A 22,103-nucleotide genomic window follows, 5' to 3' on the forward strand; every position below is an offset into this window, starting at 1 on the left:
TGGTAGCGTCACCAAAATTTTCTTTACTTGCGTACAGCAGTGATCTTTCGCGCCACCCTCCAAAGATTGCACTAGCGCAATGTAAACCAGTGATAAACATCATGGAATTAGACACCGAGAGTACGACAACTTCAATTGATGACAAAACAGAAGATTTCTGCGAAAATCCTACCCGCGATACTTTGGCTGAAGGATTGATGTGTTTATTGAAGCCAACGATTGATCAACTGGATGAAAGAGTTCGCGCAACTCGGTACTGTAATAGAGATGATGGTTAACTTATAAGTGTCATAATAGCCTATCCGAAACGAACCACTTGTTTCTTTTGCCAACAGAATAAGCCAAGTTGAGTTGAAACAACAGATTGAAGGCCTCGCGGAGGAATTAAGGAAAATTTCAGATTCCCAGCAGTGCCCCTTGGATTTGGACGCCTATGTGAAAAAACTTATGACAGCGAAACAAAAAGTAACTGTCGTTAGTAACATCCTGCAGACGGCACAAGTAAGAGAAGATCGGTTTATGAACCAATCATATGTCACAATAGCATCACAGGCGTTGCTTTACTGTAGGGTACTAGTTAGTATTTTGTGAAATATGAGAATGAACGCTCAGTACAACAACAAATTGCAGAGGAATGGATGAAAAAGAATTTAAATTACGGTATTATTTTTTAGCAAACCAATTTTAAATAATTTCATATAATACAGAAACATTTTACACATCAGCTGAAAGCCTAAGCCGCGTAAATACGTTATAAGTAGAGCAGCCACTTTCCCCTTGGTACACACAGATGTGGCAGAATGAGCCTAGTTATTTAACGGAGTGGCTACCAGAAGTATTTACTTTGAGCCACAAGTAACTGATTTGTAATATCCAGACACTGCCAGTTTGGTAGGCCTGTTTGTAAGACATAATTTGTTGGCATTATTTAACTCTTGGGGTGATCATTAGGCCAGCAGTGTATTGTCTGTCAGTGTTGCAGATATTTTTTAAAATATCACTCCCCTTCGTGATGGCTGGTACAGCTCAAGGACAGCTTTAAGTGTATTGGGCAGTTTATATATTTTACTGCATTTTTACAACAATCTTTTATCTGAAAGTTGGTATCTTGCAGTTATTTATAAATGTACAATGTAATTCTAATTAGGATGCTCATCCTTTAGTTAGTTCATTTATTAGACATTTTTCAATTATTACTTGCTCAAATTTATTTACAGTTGTTTGTTTGTAGTATGTTTGATTAAGCTTATGGTTTTACATGTATGATGTGAAATCATTCTTGATTTCTAACATGGCATTAACTTTGTGTACTGTCATGAGCCATGATGGTAGGCTGTTACTTGAGTGGTTGTTCCCGGAACTCAGTTGCGGGAATGGAAGTATTCTCTCTCTCTCTCTCTCTCTCTCTCTCTCTCTCTAACTTTAATTAAATTTAGTCAGCATGTCAATCAGTATTTATTAAAGAGTCCTGATGATGATGTCTATGAATGATATGGATCTGTCTTTGGTTTTCCTAGTATGGGAATCATTGTGTTGGTCAGTTTTAATGTCAAAACTGTTGAGCCAGTCTTTATGCAGAAGTTGCCAAGTTGAGTTAGAAAAATGTTCTTTTGGTTTTTTTTTTTTTTGTGGAGATGGGGTCCTTTTATGTTGGTGTTGTCAGGTGTATTTTTCTGTTTCCACTTATTGTGTGCCGGGCACAATCTGGTTATTTTTGTGATTAAGATCAGCTTTGTCTGCAAATATTTGGGGCATTTACTTCAACATCTATGATTTGTTCATATTTTTTGCTGACAGCTGCTACATAGTGTTTGATAGCCCTGTTTGTTGGTTGGAGGACAGATGGGCAGGGAGAGGTTATGATTGTTGACAAAGTAAGGGGAAGATGATTGGAGGTCTCCAATGTTAGTGTCACCTGAGCTGTCAGTGATGTTAGGGCTATGGAACCTGTGGTTTGAGAGCAAGTGTTCTGTTGTCCAGTAAATAGTGGTGTGTGGAGGGAGGGAGAGAGAGAGAGAGAGAGAGAGAGAGAGAGAGAGAGAGAGAGAGAGAGAGAGAGAGAGAGAGAGAGGCTGCTTACATTTTTGGTTGCCAGGAATTTGAATAATGCCTCATCGTTAGGGTTCATATATGTGCTTTCCAGCATGTCTTGTTGATCATGGAAGTCTCCCATGAACATGAACTCTGGTATTGCCATTGTATCCCTGATTGATTTGACTGGTAGGCTTTTATTGAGCAAATCATACATGCAAGCAATTATTAGTCTTCATCATGTAGGCCATATTGCTACTGCCATTAGTGTCTGTGTCGTGATATTATGTGATTTTTGTGTGTGTGTGTGTGTGTGTGTGTGTGTGTGTGTGTGTGTGTGTGTGTGTGTGTCACTCTTGTATTTTTATATTGATTCCCAGCACTAATTACAAAGCAAATGTATAATACCAGCAAAGCATGAAATGGGAGAAGCCCATGTGCTGCATAGAGCGTAATCCTCTGCTTCTCACACATCCCTCAGTAACTGATGAAGGAATGTTTGCTGAATAGTATTTACATTATAGAAAGTTGTTCAGACTAATTTTTAGTTACGTTTCTGGCATAAATGTGCAAACAGTTTTACAACTGTTTGTGAATTTCATTGTTAGCAAATTTTTTAAAAAAATTATCAAGCTGTGATACTTGATGGCAGATTAAAACTGTGTTGGACTGAGACTTGAGCTCAAAACCTTTGCCTATTGCGGACATGTGCTCTACTGACGGAGCTACCCGAGCATGACTCACAACCTATCCCTACAGGAGAGCTTCTCTGACCTTTGGAAGTAGGAGATGAGCTGCTGGTGGAAATAAAGATGTGAGGTTGGGCTGTGAGTTGTGCTTGGGGAGCTTAGTTGTTAGAGTACTTGGCATAGGTTAAGTGCAGGAGTCTTGGTCCAGCACACAGTTTTAATCTACTGGGAACACACTCCGCTGCAGAGTGAAAAACTCATTGTAATTACTAGCAGCCTTCAATGTGTTGCCTCATAGTAAATAAACAAACACTATTTTTTCCCTTGTTTCATGAATTTTGCTATGGTTACTGCACAACTTGGGTTTTGGGTCATAATCCCATTTTCAAGTACACGACTGACTCCAAAGACGATAAAACAAAGATAAATATGATGATAAGGTAAAGATAAACATATCAACTTCTAAACGTATCAATCCTTCGCTTAATGAGAAATTACTTCAGTGATGATTTTTTGACAAATTACATATGGAATTAATGTATTTAACACTAACATGACTAAACATACCTAGGAATGAAGTTATGCATCAGCCTAAAACTTTTTATGCACTCGCAGATTGTGGCCCAAAGCTTTACTTCTGTCTAGTTGTGGCGGAATAATTGATTAGGGGTTGCTCATTTAATAATAGGTGCAGGGATATACTCATCTATCTTTCAGTTTCTAACTGGCCAAGTTTTGCCCTGTTTTTCTCTGTGTGCAAGACTTCATCAGTTATGTATTTGGGGTTTTTGTTGAGGCAGTAGCTTGAAGATAGAATACAGCAACCATAAATTTAAAAATTATTGTAGAGTCTCCTTCACTGACACATTCATCCCAGCTTCCTCCCAACATCCTAGAACCTGTAAACATGCAGCAATCCACCACATAATCCACTATCTCCTTCTTACCCCCATGTTCCAAGAAGACTTTGACCAGGAACTTAATACAGTAAAAAAATAGCTACAAATAATGACTCATTGACAGAATTCTAAGTAAAAAGATGAAGTAGTAAGCCAAGTCCCTACTGTCCCCAATGAACAACAAAGACAAACTGGAAAAGAACTGATGCAGATTACCTCTTGTAGGATAAGTAAAATTTTGAAGGCAGAGGGTTTCTGTGGGCTTTTTTATGTCCCTCAGACAATAGGTAGTTGCTTGTTCAATGCAAAAGTCAACCAGCTAGCCATCATAAAAAGTGTGGTTTGTAAGATCATATTCCGGAAGTGTCAGTCTTGCTACATGGAACAGATTGGGAGGCCAGTCTGCGCTAGGCTTGAAGAAAATCATAGATGATGGAGACTGAGGAAGCCTGATTCAGCTTTTGTGGACACTGCCAGTCATAGATGTTGGAGACTGAGGAAGCCTGATTCAGCTTTTGTGGAACACTGCCTTAACAAAAACCACAAATACGTAATAGATGTTGGGTCAATGGAAGTGTCAGATTCCGTCTGCTTTGACCCGTGACGTAAGGGTGTTGTGGTGTGTGATGTCATTACGGGGCGGAGTTTGAGTTGGTTGCGCTTGTAGATATTGTCTTATTGTGTTCGATGGTGCCCTCTGCTGTTTTGTGTGTATGTACTGGGTGTAATATGTTGAATTGTGTTCATTTGAGCCTTGGTTTTGGATGTGTGAAATCATTGGCAGTGTTTGTAGTTAGGGACGTGAGGTCTGGAAGCTTTTTCAGTGAGTTATCAATTTAATTTAATTTTATTATTTTTTTTTTCCTATCTGGTTTGCTGTTTGTGGTGCAGTAAGACGTTTAATGTATTGTGTAGCTTCTGTTGTTAGGTATGGATATGACATTTGAAATATAACAGTCCTATGTCTATATGGCATACGCACCCCTCCAGAGGTGTCTAGGCTGCCAGAAGATAGAAGCCTGTAAATTTGAAGTCCTCAGATACTCAAAAGCAAAATAAACAAGTGCTTATGAATCGTTTCTCCTGTAATTTAATGAGAACAATTGGACTCTTGTGATGTAAATATCTGTTAATTCCAGAGTTCACATTAAAGAGGCTTTCAGTTTCACTGGAACATAGACAGCTATAGTTTCTTTGAAACCATTAGAGTTAAATAAATGCTTAGTATGATGCAGTTGATAAAATCAGCAATTGAGAGAAGATACAGTGTTGGACTTTTTTTAGCTATTGGCCAGAACCCTTTATCAGACTGAGAAACGCATATATACGCGTGTGTGCATGCGTTTGTGTGTTTGTGCTTGTTTCTCAGCCTGATGATTATTTTTTCTGACTGCTAAAAAACCTCGTAGTCTACTTTTAAAAGTGCCTTCTCTAAGTGGCCAGTAGTAATCTATCCTTATTCATATTGTTATTCCAGCCTGTATTTTCTGTTAAGTAATGCGTCTAGTCATCATTAATTAGGTTAGTACTAGTTACGCTTTGTTGTGAGTGTATTTACAGATGTACCCTACAGTGGCTGCTGCTGCTTATTTATAACTTGACTCATTCTGCAGCCCTGAAGGCTCTCATTGATAGTAGGATTTACAGAACATGGGGCGTGAATGAAATAATGAATGGTGGGATACAGGCTGCACCATGTGTGATACATTCCTGGGGGCTATAATTTATTAGTGTGTCTTGTGTTTCTGTCAATTGTTTTGTGCTTCATGCTGCCTATTTATGTAGCTATAGCTGATGGACAGAGGTAACATGAGTAGAGCTTTTAGATGTAATTGAGTTCGCCACTATTTGTGGAGCTGTGAAAACATCTGCCAGTTCAGGACCAAGATACTGAGAGATAAAGTAAGTGTGCAAATATTACTTAAAGCTCTAGGAAAATAATTGACATTTTATTATCTAGCTGTGTTATAGATAACATTAATTCCATCATGTCTTGCGTGCAGATAGTCAGTTTTGTTTGGCTGCCAGTTATTTGTTGAAGATAATCTTACAGGAAGAAAAGGTCACTATATTTCTTGCACTGGTTGGATGTGTTTACTCTAATAATACCTTTGACTAGTGGTGATTTAAAGTTAGAGCTGAACCACAGTGCCCCCAGTTTCTCGGCTGATTAGTGCTACCTTCATAAACAAGGTCTGTTCAAAACATTCTGGAACTTTGCCCTCAAAATTTTTCCATGCTTACCTTTTACTTACTGTGCATGGTATCCTTCGAAACACTATCCTCCACAATTGTTATCCTGCTCCCAATGCCATTTCAACTTTTGGAAACGGTCTTGGTACACCTCTTGCTGGATTGTGCAAAGTGCTATCTTGAATTTTCTTTTATCTCATCTATCATTGCACATCTTCATCCTTTCAACAGGATTTCAACTCTGGAAATAAATAAAAGTCCACAGGGGCCAGATCTGGAGAGTGTCGAGGATGAGGCAACACAGTGATTTCATTTTTCGTGCAATAGTCGCACACCAACAGTGAGTTGGCTGAAACCAGATGTAAACAGTAATGAAATTCTAAACTCAGATTGGAATGTATACCGCAGAGACAGGCTGGACAGTGAAGGGGAAGACGTGTTTATAGGGATAAAAAGTGCAATAGTATCGAAGGAAATTGACGGAGACCCAAAATGTGAAATAATTTGGGTGAAGGTCAAGGTTAAAGCAGGCTCAAACATGGTAATTGGATGTCTCTATAGGCCCCCTGGCTAAGCAGCTGTGGTGGCAGAGCACCTGAAGGAAAATTTGGAAAATATTTTGAGTAGATTTCCCCACCATGTTATAGTTCTGGGTGGAGATTTTAATTTGCCGGATATAGACTGGGAGACTCAAACGTTTATAACGGGTGGCAGGGACAAAGAATCCAGTGGAATTTTTTTAATTTCTTTATCTGAAAACTACCTTGAACAGTTAAACAGTGAACTGACTCGTTGAAACAGTTAACGCAGAACAGGGAATCAGCGATCATAAAGCGGTTACTGCATCGATGATTTTGGCCGTAAATAGAAATATTAAAAAAGGTAGGATGATTTAGAGCAGATTTCAGAGTACTTGACGGCTCAGCACAAAAGTTTTGTCTCAAGTACAGATAGAGTTGAGGATCAATGGACAAAGTTCAAAACCATTGTACAATATGCATTAGATGAGTATTTGCCAAGCAAGATCGTAAGAGATGGAAGAGAGCCACCGTGGTACAACAACCGAGTTAGAAAACTGCTGCGGAAGCAAAGGGAACTTCACAGCAAACATAAATATAGCCAAAGCCTTGCAGACAAACAAAAATTACGCGAAGCGAAATGTAGTGTGAGGAGGGCTATGCGAGAGCCATTCATTGAATTCGAAAGTAAAGTTCTATGTACTGACTTGGCAGAAAATCCTAAGAAATTTTGGTCTTCTGTCCAAGCGGTAGGTGGATCAAAACAAAATGTCCAGACACTCTGTGACCAAAATGGTACTGAAACCGAGGATGACAGACTAAAGGCTGAGATACTAAATGTCTTCCTCCAAAGCTGTTTCACAGAGGAAGACTGCATTGTAGTTCCTTCTCTAGATTGTCGCACAGATGAAAAAATGGCAGATATTGAAATAGACGACAGAGGGATAGAAAACAATTAAAATCGCTCAAAAGAGGAAAGGCCACTGGACCTGATGGGATACCAGTTCGATTTTACACAGAGTACATGAAGGAACTTGCCCCCCTTCTTGCAGCGGTGTACCGTAGATGTCTAGAAGAGCGTAGTGTTCCAAAGGATTGGAAAAGGGCACAGGTCATCCCCATTTTCAAGAAGGGACGTCGAATAGATTTGCAGAACTATAGACCTATATCTCTAACGTCAATCAGTTGTAGAATTTTGGAACACGTATTATGTTAGAGTATAATGACTTTTCTGGAGACTAGAAATCTACTCTGTAGGAATCAGCATGGGTTTTGAAAAAGACGATCGTGTGAAACCCAGCTCGCGCTATTCGTCCACGAGACTCAGAGGGTCATAGACACGGGTTCCCAGGTAGCTGCCGTGGTTCTTGACTTCCGCAAGGCATTCGATACAGTTCCCCACAGTCATTCAATGAACAAAGTAAGAGCATATGGACTATCAGACCAATTGTGTGATTGGATTGAAGAGTTCCTAGATAACAGAACGCAGCATGTCATTTTCAATGGACACAAGTCTTCCGAAGTAAGAGTGATTTCAGGTGTGCCGCAGGGGAGTGTTGTAGGACTGTTGCTATTCACAATATACATAAATGACCTTGTGGATAACATCGGAAGTTCACAAATGCAGGAGGATCTGCAGTGAATTGACACATGGTGCAGGGAATGGCAATTGAATCTCAATGTAGACAAGTGTAATGCACTGTGAATACATAGAAAGAAAGATCCCTTATCATTTAGCTACAGTATAGCAGGTCAGCAACTGGAAGCAGTTAATTCCATAAATTATCTGGGAGCTCATTAGGAGTGATTTAAAATGGAATAATCATATAAAGTTGATTGCCAGACTGAGATTCATTGGACGAATCCTAAGGAAATGCAATCCGAAAACAAAGGAAGTAGGTTACAGTACACTTGTTCGCCCACTGCTTGAATACTGCTCACCAGTGTGGGATCCGTACCAGGTAGGGTTGATAGAAGAGAGAGAGAAGATCCAACGGAGAGCAGCGTGCTTCGTTACAGGATCATTTGGTAATCGCGAAAGCATTACGGAGACGATAGATAAACTCCAGTAGAAGACTCTACAGGAGAGACGCTCAGTAGCTCAGTATGGGCTTTTGTTGAAGTTTCGAGAACATACCTTCACTGAGGAGGCAAGCAGTACATTGCTCCCTCCTACGTATATCTCATGAAGAGACCGTGAGGATAAAATCAGAGAGATTAGAGCCCACACAGAGGCATACTAACAATCCTTCTTTCCACAAATAATACAAGACTGGAATAGAAGGGAGAACCGATAGAGGTACTCAAGGTACCCTCCACCACACACCGTCAGGTGGCTTGCGGAGTATGAATGTAGATGTAGATAAATGTGCAGGTGCATTATTGTGCTGCAAGAGCCATGAATTGTGTCGCCACATTCAGGCCATTTCCCCCACATTTTCTTGCAGGCATCACAATACCTCTCATTAGTACACTCACACACACACACACACACACACACACACACACACACACACACACACACACACACACACACAGAGTGAGTTCCGATTGAGGAGCAAATCTCCAAGGTCATGGAACGTGTCAGTTCATGAAATTGCAGCATAAATGTAATAACAGATATAAAAGTCCATGAACCCAAAAAAAAAGACAAGCCACAAGTTTATGTAAATGTGGTCAACAATATAACACAGTAATTAGCTTAATTTTTCAGGGAACTTCCCAACAGAATAGGAGGAGTGACACATGAAGAAACTCTTCATGTAGATTTGAAAGTGCTTGGATTACTGCTAAGATTTTTGAATTCTTGTAGTAGCTTATTGAAAATTGAAGCAGCAGTATTCTTTTCTGCACAAGAGTCAAGGAAGTGTGATCCAAATGCATATTGGATTTCTGCCTAGTATTAACTGAGTGAAAGCTGCTAATTCTTTGGAATAAGCTGATATTCCAAACACCTTGAAATTTGAACTGTTCAGTTTTACTAAGCGTATGCCCATTCTGTGAAATTAAAACATTGGGTTTTGTTGAATGGTTTGTTAGAAACTGCAAAAATTGAGTCTTACTGTGATTTAGCATTAGATGACTTTCTACAGACCATGAACTTATGTCGTGAACTGCACTGTTTGAAATAGTGCCAACATTTCACACAACACCCTTTACTACAAAGCTATTATCATCTGAAAACAGAAGGACTTTAGAATCATCTGTAATACTAAAGGGCATATCATTTATATAAATAAGGAACAGGAGTGGCCTCAACAGTGACCCCGGGAGCACCTCCCCGCCCCCATTTAACTATGCCCCACTCAGACCCCACATCATAACCATTTTCAACACTGTGGACCTTCTGCTATTGTTAAAGTAAGAGGTGAACCAATTGTGAGCTACCCATAGTAATCCAACTTCTGGAGCAATATTTTGTGATCAACATGTTCAAATACCATGGTTAAACAAAAAAAAGAAGCTTAGTGTTCTAAAATCTTTTGTTTAATCCATTTAGTACCTCACAGAGAAAAGAGAAATAGCATTTTCAGTTGTTAAACCATTTCTAAAACTTAACTTTATATTTGATAGTAAATTATGTGAAATAAAATGATCAATTATCCTTACGTACACAGTTTTTCCAATAACTTTAGCAATCACTAATGGCATAGAAATAGGTCTAAAATTGTCTACATTATCCCTTTCTTCCTTTTTATAAAGAAACTTTACTACTGAGTGCTTTAATCATTCAGGAAACGTACCATTCTTAAAGGAAAAATTACAAATGTAGCTAGGTACAGGGCAAACATGTGCAGCACACTACTTCAGTACTCTGTTAGGTATGCCGTCATACCCATGAGCCCCCTTGTAAGTATCACATACAATGATTTCAGACATTAGTCTCAGAAAAGTATTTCCCAAGAGAGTTATATAATTCCCTGTAGAAACTAAGATTTTATTTAATCCACAAGCAGTGCTCAGAAAGTGATTGTTAAATACTGTACATATATCTGACATGTCAGTAACAGAAATATTTTTATTATGAACTGACTTAATGTCGTTGACATTGTGCTGCTGACCAGACACTTCCTGCATGACGGACCATATGGTTTTAATTTTATCCTGTGAATTAGCTGTTCTATTTGTTTAATGAGCTATTCTATTTGTGTACCATATACTCTTTGCCTTCCTAATAATATTTTTAAGCATCTTAGAATACTGTTTGCAATGGGATACTGTAGCTTGATTGTGACTATTTCTAACATTTTGATGTAATTCCCACTTTGTTCTACATGATATCCTTATGCCACTAGTCAGCCACTTAGGCTTCCTTTTACTGCTATTACCCTTTTTAGAACATTCTAATGGAAAGCAACTTTCAAAGAGCATGAGATCCCCCAGGGGGCTCACCAGTTTTTGGTGGGTTCGTGCTTGGCTACCACTGGGCCCCAGCCTTTGCAGCATCTTTTCCCTTCCATGCTGCTTGTCTATCCTCTTGCTATTCTTTTTCCCCTCCCTTGGGGAATACATCTGGGGTGTTATTGGAAATTTCCACATTGTCTGTCGCTGACATAAAAACAATCTCACAACTGTTTTCTATTCCCTTTTCCTTTCTTTGTTTCCCTTCTCCTCTCATTTCTCCACTTTGGTGTTTGAGGTTCCTCTTTTTCTTCTTCCTCCCTCTGTGCTCCTGAAGGACGGCCCACGCATCTGACGCGTAACAGGAGACTGGGTAGCGCGTAATTCCCGGCCTCAGGTCGACAGGTAGGGTTTGCACATACCCCTTGGTACAGGCCAGGGCCAGGGAAGGATGACTGCCTGAGCTGCTACCTTCCCAAATTGCCAATTGTTCCCTCTGTCAGGTGTTCAGGAGGTGTGAACAATAACTGATAGCAGGTGCACCCCCTTGTGAAGGGGGCCCCCAGTTGGAAGGAGCGCGCCATCGGAGATGCTGGCAATTGTGGGGGATTTTCTCTCAATGAGCCAATCATCTTCACAATCAACATATACGAAACGTAAATGGAATGAGGCTAACAATTCAAAGACCCTTCCACTTCACCACAGTTCCTCGTGATCTTTCTTACTGAAGACGGTTAGTCCTTTGCCACAGTAAATCCGTTCATAATTCAGAAAGGTGTTGATGCAATTGTCCGCCCTGTGAAATCCTGCTCTCGTTTAGGGAATGGCACTTTGCTTTTAGAGACTACTTCTGACTCTCAAGCACATCTGCTTGCTGTCTCGCTTCTCCATGATCACCCTATTGGTGTCGAGGCCCATAGAACTCTGAATTCTTCCTGTGGTGTTTCTTACGCTAGGCTGCTCGATGGTCTGACTGAGGCCAAAATCCGATCTTACCTCTCTGATCAGGCTGATGAAAACTGTAGATTCCTCCGTAATGCTCACCCGGACTCTTTTTCTCACCTCTGATAGTGTGGTGCTTCTGTCCAAGATCAAAGCCGGTTATGAAATTATCACAGTCTGACCATATATTCCAAACCCAATGTACTGCTACCACTGTCATCATTTAACCACACTAGAACATCTTGTCGACACCCAGCCAAATGTGTAACCTGTGGTAGGGTTGCGCACAAGGGCGATTATCTGCCTCCTCCTCCCTACAGTATCAACTGCAATGGCGGCCATGCCGCCGCCTCTCAGGATTGTCCTGTGTATCTTGATGAGCGAGCTGTCCAGGAGATACGGGTAAAGGAAAAAGTGCCTTACCCAATCACTCGCAAGTTATTGGACAGTCACGAACCCTGCATTTTCCCATCTGTTACTATAGTTCTGTTCTTGTTACCCCTCGCTCCATTAAGGGCATGGCCACGCAGACATGCAACCTCAAATTCAGCTCTGAGGTTGTGAAAGCACCCAGTGTCAAGGCAGCATCACCATCCCCCCCCCCCCCCCCTCCCTTCCAGCTGTGCAACAAGCCATCTAACTCTCGCCTCAAGGGGTGAAGCCACCAGCTACACAACCAGCAGGCTGGAAAGGATAGAAGGCGTACTCCAGTGAAGACTTCCTCAGTCCCTCCAGCCAAACAACACCCAAGTCTTTCTTTGCTAACCGGAAAGGCTCAAAGAAGTTCACCAAAGGCAAATGGTCTTCTCCTTTGCCGACTTGAAGATTGTCTTTGATGGTGTTGCCACGTGATACCTTACCCCGGCCAGCCTCCGTGTCACCGGTGTGCACCACCAACTGTTTATCTGCGTAGGACTCCACAGACCAACAGCACAAGCCAGCTGATGCTTCTGTGGACCTCATGGAGCAGGATCCTCCTGCTTCTGTGCCCTGCAGCAGCAACTCTAGCGTCTATGGTGTGGGTTCCTCTCCCCCCTTCCTTCCTCGCTGTAGCGCACTCGATCTTGCTGTCACCAGCATATGTAGCTAGTGGCTAGTCCATGTGGTGCGGCTGTTTTGCACCCATCTGGCTGAGGCCCTGACAACACAGGGATCACACTACTGATACCAGAGCTGTTCCTTCTCCATGTATACCAAGGAGCAGTTGCTTCCTGGAGCATCAGAACTCCCGGCAACAGCTGCTGTGCCAGGCGGTCCCGTGCTCTGACTGGGTGGCACCCATGGGGAGAGCGTTGATCAGGGTGGGTGGTATCAGGGTGGTTGCTTGGTACATGAAGCATATCAAGCTGCAAAAATCTGCCTGTTCTCAAATTGCCATTTCTTAGAATGGTGAAGGATCATTGAATGCTGCTTTGTATGATCCGGCAGCCTTCCCTTCCTGGCTACACCATGGGAGGAGGGCCAGGCTTTACATCTTGGGATGAAACACTTTTGCCGCTACCTCATCTGTACTAGGACAGATGGGGACACATTCACCACCACAAAGTCATTGTTTTTTATGGAGAATATCAAGGACAAGTTTGGTGAAGTAGAGTCTCTCAGTAATATGTGTTCAGGCTCCCTGTTGACCAAAGCTTCTTCTCCCACCTAGTCTACAGCTCTTCATGCTTGTGATCATCCTCGCAATGTCCCAGTGTCTATTACCCCTCACCAACCTGTGAATGTGGCCCAGGAAGTTATTTTTCATAGGGACCTCATCGTGCAAACTGATCAGGAACTCTGTGCTAATCTGGAGTGATGCTGTGTTCATTTTGTTTGGTATGTGCAGAAGAGTCACAAAGACAGCCACACCAATACCAGGTTCTTCATTCTAGATTTCGAGGGGGATACCCACACAGAGAAGGTCAAGGTTATGTGCTACAGATGAGACATGAAGCCGCACGTCCCAACCACCCACGAGGTGCTTTTGATGCTTGCATTTTGGACATATGTCTTCCTGCTGTACTGCGGACCCTCTGTGTGGTGATTGTAGACACCCACTCTATGAGAGAAGCCCCTGCGTTCTGCCACCTTTGTGTGTCAATTGTCATGAGTGCCACTCCCCTAGCTCGCCGGATTGCCCAACTAACAAGAGAGAAAAGAAGATCCAAGAGTACAAATCCCTGGATCCCTGTCTTATGCTGAGGCTCGCAAAAACTATGAGAGACTCCAACCAGTGTCACTTTCTTCAACTTGTGCCTCTGTTACAGTCTTTCCCACTCCTACCTCTTCCTTACCCCAGCCTGTCCCCCTCCCCCTCCCCTGTAGTTCCCACAACCTCCCATCCAGGAGTCGCTCCCCCTCCTTGGCCAAAGAAGTGCTCCCCCCCCCCCCCCTTCTTCGGCACCTGCCAGTGGTGGGGCTACCCTCCACCCCCCTCCCTCACTGCCCTCCCAGGTACCCCTCTCCCAGATATCTCTCAGGCCGGAAGCCTCCTACCACAACTCGGCCATGAAACACACCACCTGTGCCCACCAAGGTTCCCCACTCTCTTTCCTGGAGGTGCCATCTGCCCCCTCGCAACCCGTGGCTGACATCTTATTTATGGATGTCACTCCATCTTTGTCAGTGACAACCACTGACTGAGTGACATGACCACCTCTTGGCTTCTTTATGTCTAACCTGGACTCTTGCCACATGATCATCCAGTGGAATTGCAACAGATATTATCTTCATGTACTGGAAATAAAACATCTTGTTTCCTCCCATTCTGCATTCTGTCTTTGCTCTTCAAGAAACACACTTCTGTGATGACCACTCTCCAACATTTCATGATTATCGTGAGTTCTGTCAGAACTATGCCAGCCCCAGGATAGCATCTGGCGGGGACTGCACTTTGATTCACTCCAATGTCATTAGTGACTGGATCCCCCTTCATACGAACCTGGAAACAATAGTGAACAGAGAGCAAATGACTACGGCAATTACCGTTTGTAATGTCTACCTCCATTCAGGTAGGCCACTTCCTTATGTTGAACTGTCTACCTTAATATAGCAACTTCTGCTTCCGTTTCTCCTCCTTGGGGTCTTCAATGCATACCATCCCCAGTGGGGGAGTGCCTAATTCACCATCTTATCAGAGACTTTGATTTGCATCTCCTCAATGATGGTTCCTCTACCCACTTCAGTTCCGCTCATGGCACCTTTACTGCTGTTTATTTCACGATCTCCTCCCTGCTCTCGTGGCTTCCCTATACTGGTCATCCCATGATGATCTTTGTGACGGTGTCCACTTTCCGCTTCAACACCTCCCTCTTGAATTGCATTGATGGAGTCATGCAAGGCATCTCTGCCACTATTCTCCATGCTGCTGTCACTGCTGTCCCCATATCCATGGGTCCCCCTCATTATCGACAGGTACTGTGGTGGACCAAAAATAGAAAGCGGGGCTGCCCCATATTTACCACTTAAAGACTGCATGCATGCGGAAGCTTAATGCTCTCTGCCTCTGGCCCACACAATTTGGGGTGCAGACGGTACCAGTCTTTTCCATCTTTACCATGCTCTGGTCTTGTCCAGACTAGATTATGGTACTCAGGTTAATGGCTCAGCAGCTTCTTCCACTGTGCAAATACTTGACATGCACCATTGTGGGGTGCGTCTGGCTATTGGTACCTTTCGCACTAGCCCTGTTGACAGTCTCTTCATAGAAATGGGGATTCCCCCTCTATAGATACAATGGAGCCAACTCCTGGTTTCTTATACAATCACCATTCACCAATTCCCTGACCATCCTGCGTACCATGTCCTCTTTGCAAATGAGGGATGTCTCACTCATGACAACTGCCCAAGAGTGGGATTGCAAGTTATAATGCATATAACTTCTCTCTGTCAAGATCTTCATCTCCACTCACTGCCCCCTCTTGGATGGTGCCTAGACCACGGATTAAGACTGAAATATTCCAGGGTCCTTAAGGTCTCTGTCACTCCTATGGTTTTTCGGCTTCTTGTACATGCCATCCTTGCAGAATTCCAGGGTGCCATCATCTTCTACACTGATGGTTCTAAGACAATAGATAAGGTGGGATACGCTTTCATGTCTCCTACTGGCTTAGAACACCATTTATTGCTAGGATCATGTAGTTGTTCACAGCAGTGTTTTTAGCCATCTACAGAAACTGCCATTTTGTTTCTCACACATTATCCTCCTCAGCCTATCTAGTTCCTCCTTTGCATTTTGTAACTGCACCTAAATTCTGCATTTCCAGGAGAGGATCTCACTAGAATGCTTGCTGGCTTCCCCACTGCATTCCCCCCAGTGAAAATACTTTGAACAAATCTCACATCGTACTCTACTACTTACCAACCCACGACAAGGCCCCCACTTCTCACTCATGGTAAAATGTTAACAGTTACTGAAAAAACTAAATTTCTGTGTTATCTAAATTCAATTACAATAGTAGAACTGTTTAAAGAATTAATAACAGTGATCTCGAATTTCTCTCTCTACTAAAAAAGCAACTACTGTTATTAATTCTACTAAACCACAACTAATATGAATAGCACAAAAAATTCTCACAATTTCATATCTCAAAACAAAAATTCAAGTGACCACTGGAACACTCAATGAAATTAAACATGTTGAACGAAAGTTTTACTGAAATATTTCACTACAAACAATAAGAAACATCGGCTGAAAACTACCATACTAAATTTAATAAATGACTTCAACGCGCAAACAACTCTATAAAAAACAGTGGGCAAAAGTTTATTAAACCATTATTCCATCAGAGACAGCATGAGACATTGTTAAAAACTACTAAATTTAATAACTGAATAACAGTGCACAAACAACCTTGTCAGAACTTAAGAACCGCTACATCTGCAACAGCATGCTGAGAAATGTAAACACACTGCTAATATTTGGATGAACAATTGGAAACTACTAAATTTAATATTCGAATACAGTGCATAAAAAATATTGTCATCACTTAGCTTTAGAGCCACCACACCTGCAACCATATGCCACGAAATCTAAACTCGCTGCTCACCAGTTATGATTCTCTTAAGGAACATCTCATTCTCATATGTGCAATTCAAAAGCTCTTCACATATTGTGAGGCAAAGGTCTTTCTGGTCTTGACTCTTGAACCGTGGGACAAATTTGGTAGCAAGACAACACATCCAAAGATGCCGAGTCAGGATTTGAAGACACAATCCAACAAAAATGTTACATTCTTCTGCAATTTCTCAGATAGTCAGTCTTTGACTGACAAGCACAATTTTGTTGACATTCTTGGCATGAGCATTGTCGGTAGATGTCGAAGGGCGTCCTAAGTGAGGGTCATCTTTAACTTCTATCTGCCCATTTTTAAACTGTGTGAACCATTTGTAACACCAAGTACGGTACAAGCACTTATCACCATAAGCTTCCTGCATCGTTTAATGTGTCGGTGTAAAGGTTTTCTTGAGTTTCATGCAAAATTTAATGCAGACGCATTGCTCCTATAATCATACCATCTCGAAATTCGCAAACTGTATGATTCAGCACTCTACTCAATACAGCACTGAACAATAACTAACAGACATACAACAGTGAAACTTCCGGCAGTTACACATTGAACACAAGCTTGTGCAGGGATGCCAACTGCGTTTCGCTCCAATAAACCACTGGCACTAAGTTGCAAATGTTCCGTAATTTCTTGAACAGACCTTTACAATAACAGGAAAAAGTATTCATACACTGTTGTTGATGAAGAATAACTTTAAAGGTCAAAAACATAAATGTTTTTGGTAAACTAACAGTGTGGTGTTTCCTTCCTAATTTGCACATATGAAAGGATTGGCCTTTTTTCAAAATTAAACAAATATTGTGTACCAGCTGGCTTCAATCTATGGAGAAAAACTATTTGTACACAAACAGATGGAAACAACTTTAGAGGAATGGCAGATAGCTGTCTCCCAATATGAAAAGTGAAGATCATTTTCAGAAATAGGTGATATTATTAGAAGAAGCCAGGCGACTATGCAGTCCATAATATTGAGGAAGAAATTCTCTCATTAATAATGAGAGAAGAGATGGACCATAGCAGCTAACACAAAGAGAATGAAATATTCAAGAAGGGCAATAGGAGTAATCCAGAAAATTACAGGCCCATATCATTAATGTCAATATGCAGCAGGTTTTTGGAACATATATAGTGTTTGAACATTATGAATTACCTTAACGAGAATGCTCTATTGACACACAGTCAACACAGTTTTAGAAAACATCAGTCTTTTGAAACACAAGTAGCTTGTTACTCACATGAAATGTTGAGTGCTGTTGACAAGGGATTTCAAATTGATTCCGTATTTCAAGATTTCCACTAGGCTTTTGACACTGTAGCGCTCACAAGTAGCTTGTGATTTTGTCTCAGTTATCTGACTGGATTCATGATTTCCTGTCAGAGAGATTACAGTTTGTAATAAGTGATGAAAAGTCATCGAGTAAAACAGAAGTGATTTCTGACATTCCCAGAGGTAGTGTTATAGGCCCTCTTCTGCTCCTCATCTGTATAAATGATATAGGAGACAATATGAGCAGCCGTCACCAGTTGTTTGCAAATGATGCTGTCATTTGTCTTCTAGTATAGTCATCAGAAGATCAAAACAAATCACAGAATGATTTAGAAGAAATATCTGCATGGTGGTGCGAAAATTGGCACTTAACCTTAAGTAGTGAAAAGCGTGAGGTCATCCACGAGTGCTAAAACAAATTCCTTAAATTTTGGTTACGCAATAAATCATTCCAATCTAAAGGCCTTAAATTCAACTAAATACTTAGGAATTACAATTACAAACAACTTAAAGTGGAAATAACATATAGAAAATGTTGGGGGAAAGCTAACAAAAAACAGTGTTTTATTGGCAAAATACTTCAAAGATGCAACAGATCTGCTAAAGAGACTGGCTACACAACACTTGTCCACCATCTTTTGTAATACTGCTGTGTGGTATTGGATCCTTATCAGATAGGATTAGTGGAGTACATTGAGAAAGTTCAAAGAAGAGCAGTACATTTTGAGAGAAATGGGGGAGAGTGTGTCATAGACATGATACAGGATTTGGGGTAGGCATAATTAAAACAAGGGCATTTCTCATTGTAGCAGGATCTTCTCATGAAATTTCAATCACCAACTTTTGCCTCCAAATACGAAAATATTTTGTTGACGCTGAACGACATAGTTAGAAATGATCATTATAATAAAATAAGGGAAATTAGAACTCACACGGAACGAAATAGGTGTTTTTTGCGTACTGTTCAAGAGTGGAATAACATAGATTTATTGTGAAGGGGTTCAATGCAACCCCTGCCAGGCACTTAAATGTGATTTGCAGAGCATCTGTATCGATGTAGATGTTAAGAAGGATGGTCAAAAAGACCATACATTGTCAGCTTCTGCATTGTCTGCATGTGTCAATGATCTGTTCAGGAAGGAAGTCATACCAAGGGCTGTTCACTATAGCTTAACTACTGCAGGTTATATATCTAGAGTATTTAGAAGAAAACCTCAGCAAGAACAATAAGAAATTGAGACTTGAATTTGTTCGAGAGCATATAAGCAAGAACACAAGTTTCTGGGACAAAGAACTGTTCGCAGACGAAAGTAAATTGTGGTCTTCAGTCCAGAGACTGGTTTGATGCAGCTCTCCGTGCTACTCTATCCTGTGCAAGCTTCTTCACCTCGAAGTAACTACTGCACCCTACATCCTTCTGAATCTGCTTAGTGTATTCATCTCTTGGTCTCTCTCTACAATTTTTACCCTCCACACTGGCCTCTGATATAATTGGTGATTGCTTGATGCCTCAGAACATGTCCTACCAGCCAATCTCTCCTTCTAATCAAGTTGTGCCACAAATTCCTCTTCTCCCCAATTCTATTCAGTACCTCCTCATTAGCTACGAGTATGTGATCTATCTATCTAATCTTCAGCATTCTTCTGTAGCACCACATTTCAAAAGCTTCTATTCTCTTCTTGTCCAAGCTATTTATTGGCCATGTTTCACTTCCATGCATGGCTACACTCCATACAAATACTTTCAGAAACGACTTCCTGACACTTAAATCGATACTTGATGTTAACAAATTTCTCTTTTTTAGAAACACTTTCCTTGCCATTGCCAGTCTACATTTTATATCCTCCCTACTACTTTGACCATCATTAGTTATTTTGCTCCCCAAATAGTAAAACTCATCTACTGCTTTAAGTGTTTCATTTCCTAACCTAATTCCCTCAGCATCACCTGATTTAATTCGACTGTATTACATTATCCTCGTTTTGCTTATGTTGATGTTCATCTTTATCCTCCTTTCAAGACACTGTCCATTCCATTCAACTACTCTTTCAAGTCATTTGCTGTCTCTGACAGAATTATAATGTCATCGGCAAACCTCAAAGTTTTTATTTCTTCTCCATGGATTTTAATACCTACTCCGAATTTTTCTTTTGTTTCCTTTACTGCTTGCTCAATACACAGATTGAATAACATTGGGGAGAGGCTACAACCCTGTCTCACTCCCTTCCCAACCACTGCTTCCCTTTCATGCCCCTCAACTCTTATAACTGCCATCTGGTTTCTGTACAAATTGTAAGTAGCCTTTCGCTCCCTGTATTTTACCCCTGCCACCTTTAGAATTTGAAAGAGAGTATTCCAGTCAACATTGTCGAAAGTTTTCTCTAAATCTACAAATGCCAGAAATGTAGGTTTGCCTTTCCTTAATCTATCTTCTAAAATAAGTTGTAGGGTCAGTATTGCCTCGCGTGTTCCAACATTTCTATGGAATCCAAACTGATATTCCCCAAGGTCAGCTTCTACCAGTTTTTCCATTCGTCTGTAAAGAATTCGTGTTAGTATTTTGCAGCTGTGACTTATTAAACTGACAGTTCGGTAATTTTCACACCTGTCAACACCTGCTTTCTTTGGGATTGGAATTATTATATTCTTCTTGAAGTCTGAGAGTATTTTGCCTGTCTCATACATCTTGCTCACCGGATGGTAGAGTTTTGCCAGGTCTGTCTCTCCCAAGGCTATCAGTAGTTCTAATGGAATGTTGTCTACTCCCAGGGCCTTGTTTTGACTCAGGTCTTTCAGTGCTCTGGCAACTCGTCACGCAGTATCATATCTCCCATTTCATCTTCATCTACATCCTCTTCCATTTCCATAATATTGCCCTCCTGTACATCGCCCTTGTATAGACCCTCTATGTACTCCTTCCGCCTTTCTGCTTTCCCTTCTTTGCTTAGAACTGATTTTCCATTTGAGCTCTTGATATTCATACAAGTGGTTCTCTTTTCCTGTAGGTAGTATCTATCTTAAACCTAGTGATAGTAAATTTAATTAAATTGAATGTATATGTAAATGATGGCAGAATTTTGGTGTAGAGATGACCAAATACTGAGCTGAATCACAATCACATTCAACCCATGGTGAAGCAAGGTGGTGTAAGAATGATGATATGGGGATGTATGGCTATATCTGGTAACATGGATAGATTTCAGTGTTTAAATATCCTAAAGTAAAATCTGCAAAAAAAAATGTTGATAGCATGGGTTTAGGCACAGTTTACTACTTTCAACAAGACACTGGCATTAAGCATACTGTGGAAAGTGTTCATCTGTGTTGTTGTACCAAACTCCCCATGTTCTCAAGTTTCTAATGCTGTCCTTAATCTGACTGAATGTCTCTTTGGAGTATGCTTGAAGGAACTGTCAGAAAACATGAATTACGAAGAAAGACTGGTCTGAAACAATGTCTACAACAAGAATGGCAAAGTATCACTTCAGAGGCTACTAAAAATCTGTTTCATTCTATGCCAAAGAGGTTAACAGAAGTGATACACAGGGGAGGAATGCGTACAAAGTATTGTCATTATATTTATGTAAATTATAATTTTCTTTGCATTATAATTTTCTTTGTATGACTACTTTTCCCATACTGTGTGAAGCCACTTGGTACAGAATTTTTATTTACTTTTTGCAGAAGGCTAATTTAGTTAACCCTTTTATAGGTACAGGTTAGGGAGGATACCCCATACTGTTAGTTTGCCAAAGCATATCCCTGGCTGTGATTTTTAACTCTAGTAAATAAAGTTATTCTACATGAGTAATGGTATATGAATACTTTTTCCCATGACTGTAGCTTGGCATAGTTTTCAACAGTTGTTTTGATACCTTTATGATACAGAACTTGTAAAACATATAAATAGTGTTGGTTTTGTTTGTTAATACAAACATATTCGTCTTGTTTACAGGATCGACTGAATAAAGTTCATTTGCTGATAGAGAAAGAGTCAGCACGGCGACGAGCTTTACTTGAGCCAACGCCAAGCACTTCACCACTGGAGGCAACAAACCCTTCAATACAGTGAAGGATATCTTATATCAGATGCAGTTGCATCTTTTATTTGTTGTGATTATTTGATTGTGATAGGACTTACTTGCTTTGTTAAAATATTTTGAATTGTCCA

The 22,103-nt window shown here is 40.9% G+C and overlaps 1 protein-coding gene across 1 annotated transcript; it reads left to right on the forward strand.

Moving 5' to 3' along the window:
* The first annotated feature begins 81 nt into the window (after positions 1 to 81).
* On the forward strand, positions 82 to 22,027 carry LOC126092206 (SNAPIN protein homolog). The gene is made up of 3 exons (XM_049907695.1): positions 82 to 253; positions 336 to 501; positions 21,888 to 22,027. Exons 1-3 carry the CDS (start codon positions 102 to 104, stop codon positions 22,002 to 22,004), a joined length of 435 nt encoding a protein of 144 aa, XP_049763652.1. The 5' UTR covers positions 82 to 101; the 3' UTR covers positions 22,005 to 22,027.
* The last annotated feature ends 76 nt before the right edge of the window (positions 22,028 to 22,103 follow it).

This window comes from Schistocerca cancellata, chromosome 7 (genome assembly GCF_023864275.1).
Source record: "Schistocerca cancellata isolate TAMUIC-IGC-003103 chromosome 7, iqSchCanc2.1, whole genome shotgun sequence".
Classification (NCBI taxonomy): domain Eukaryota; kingdom Metazoa; phylum Arthropoda; class Insecta; order Orthoptera; family Acrididae; genus Schistocerca; species Schistocerca cancellata.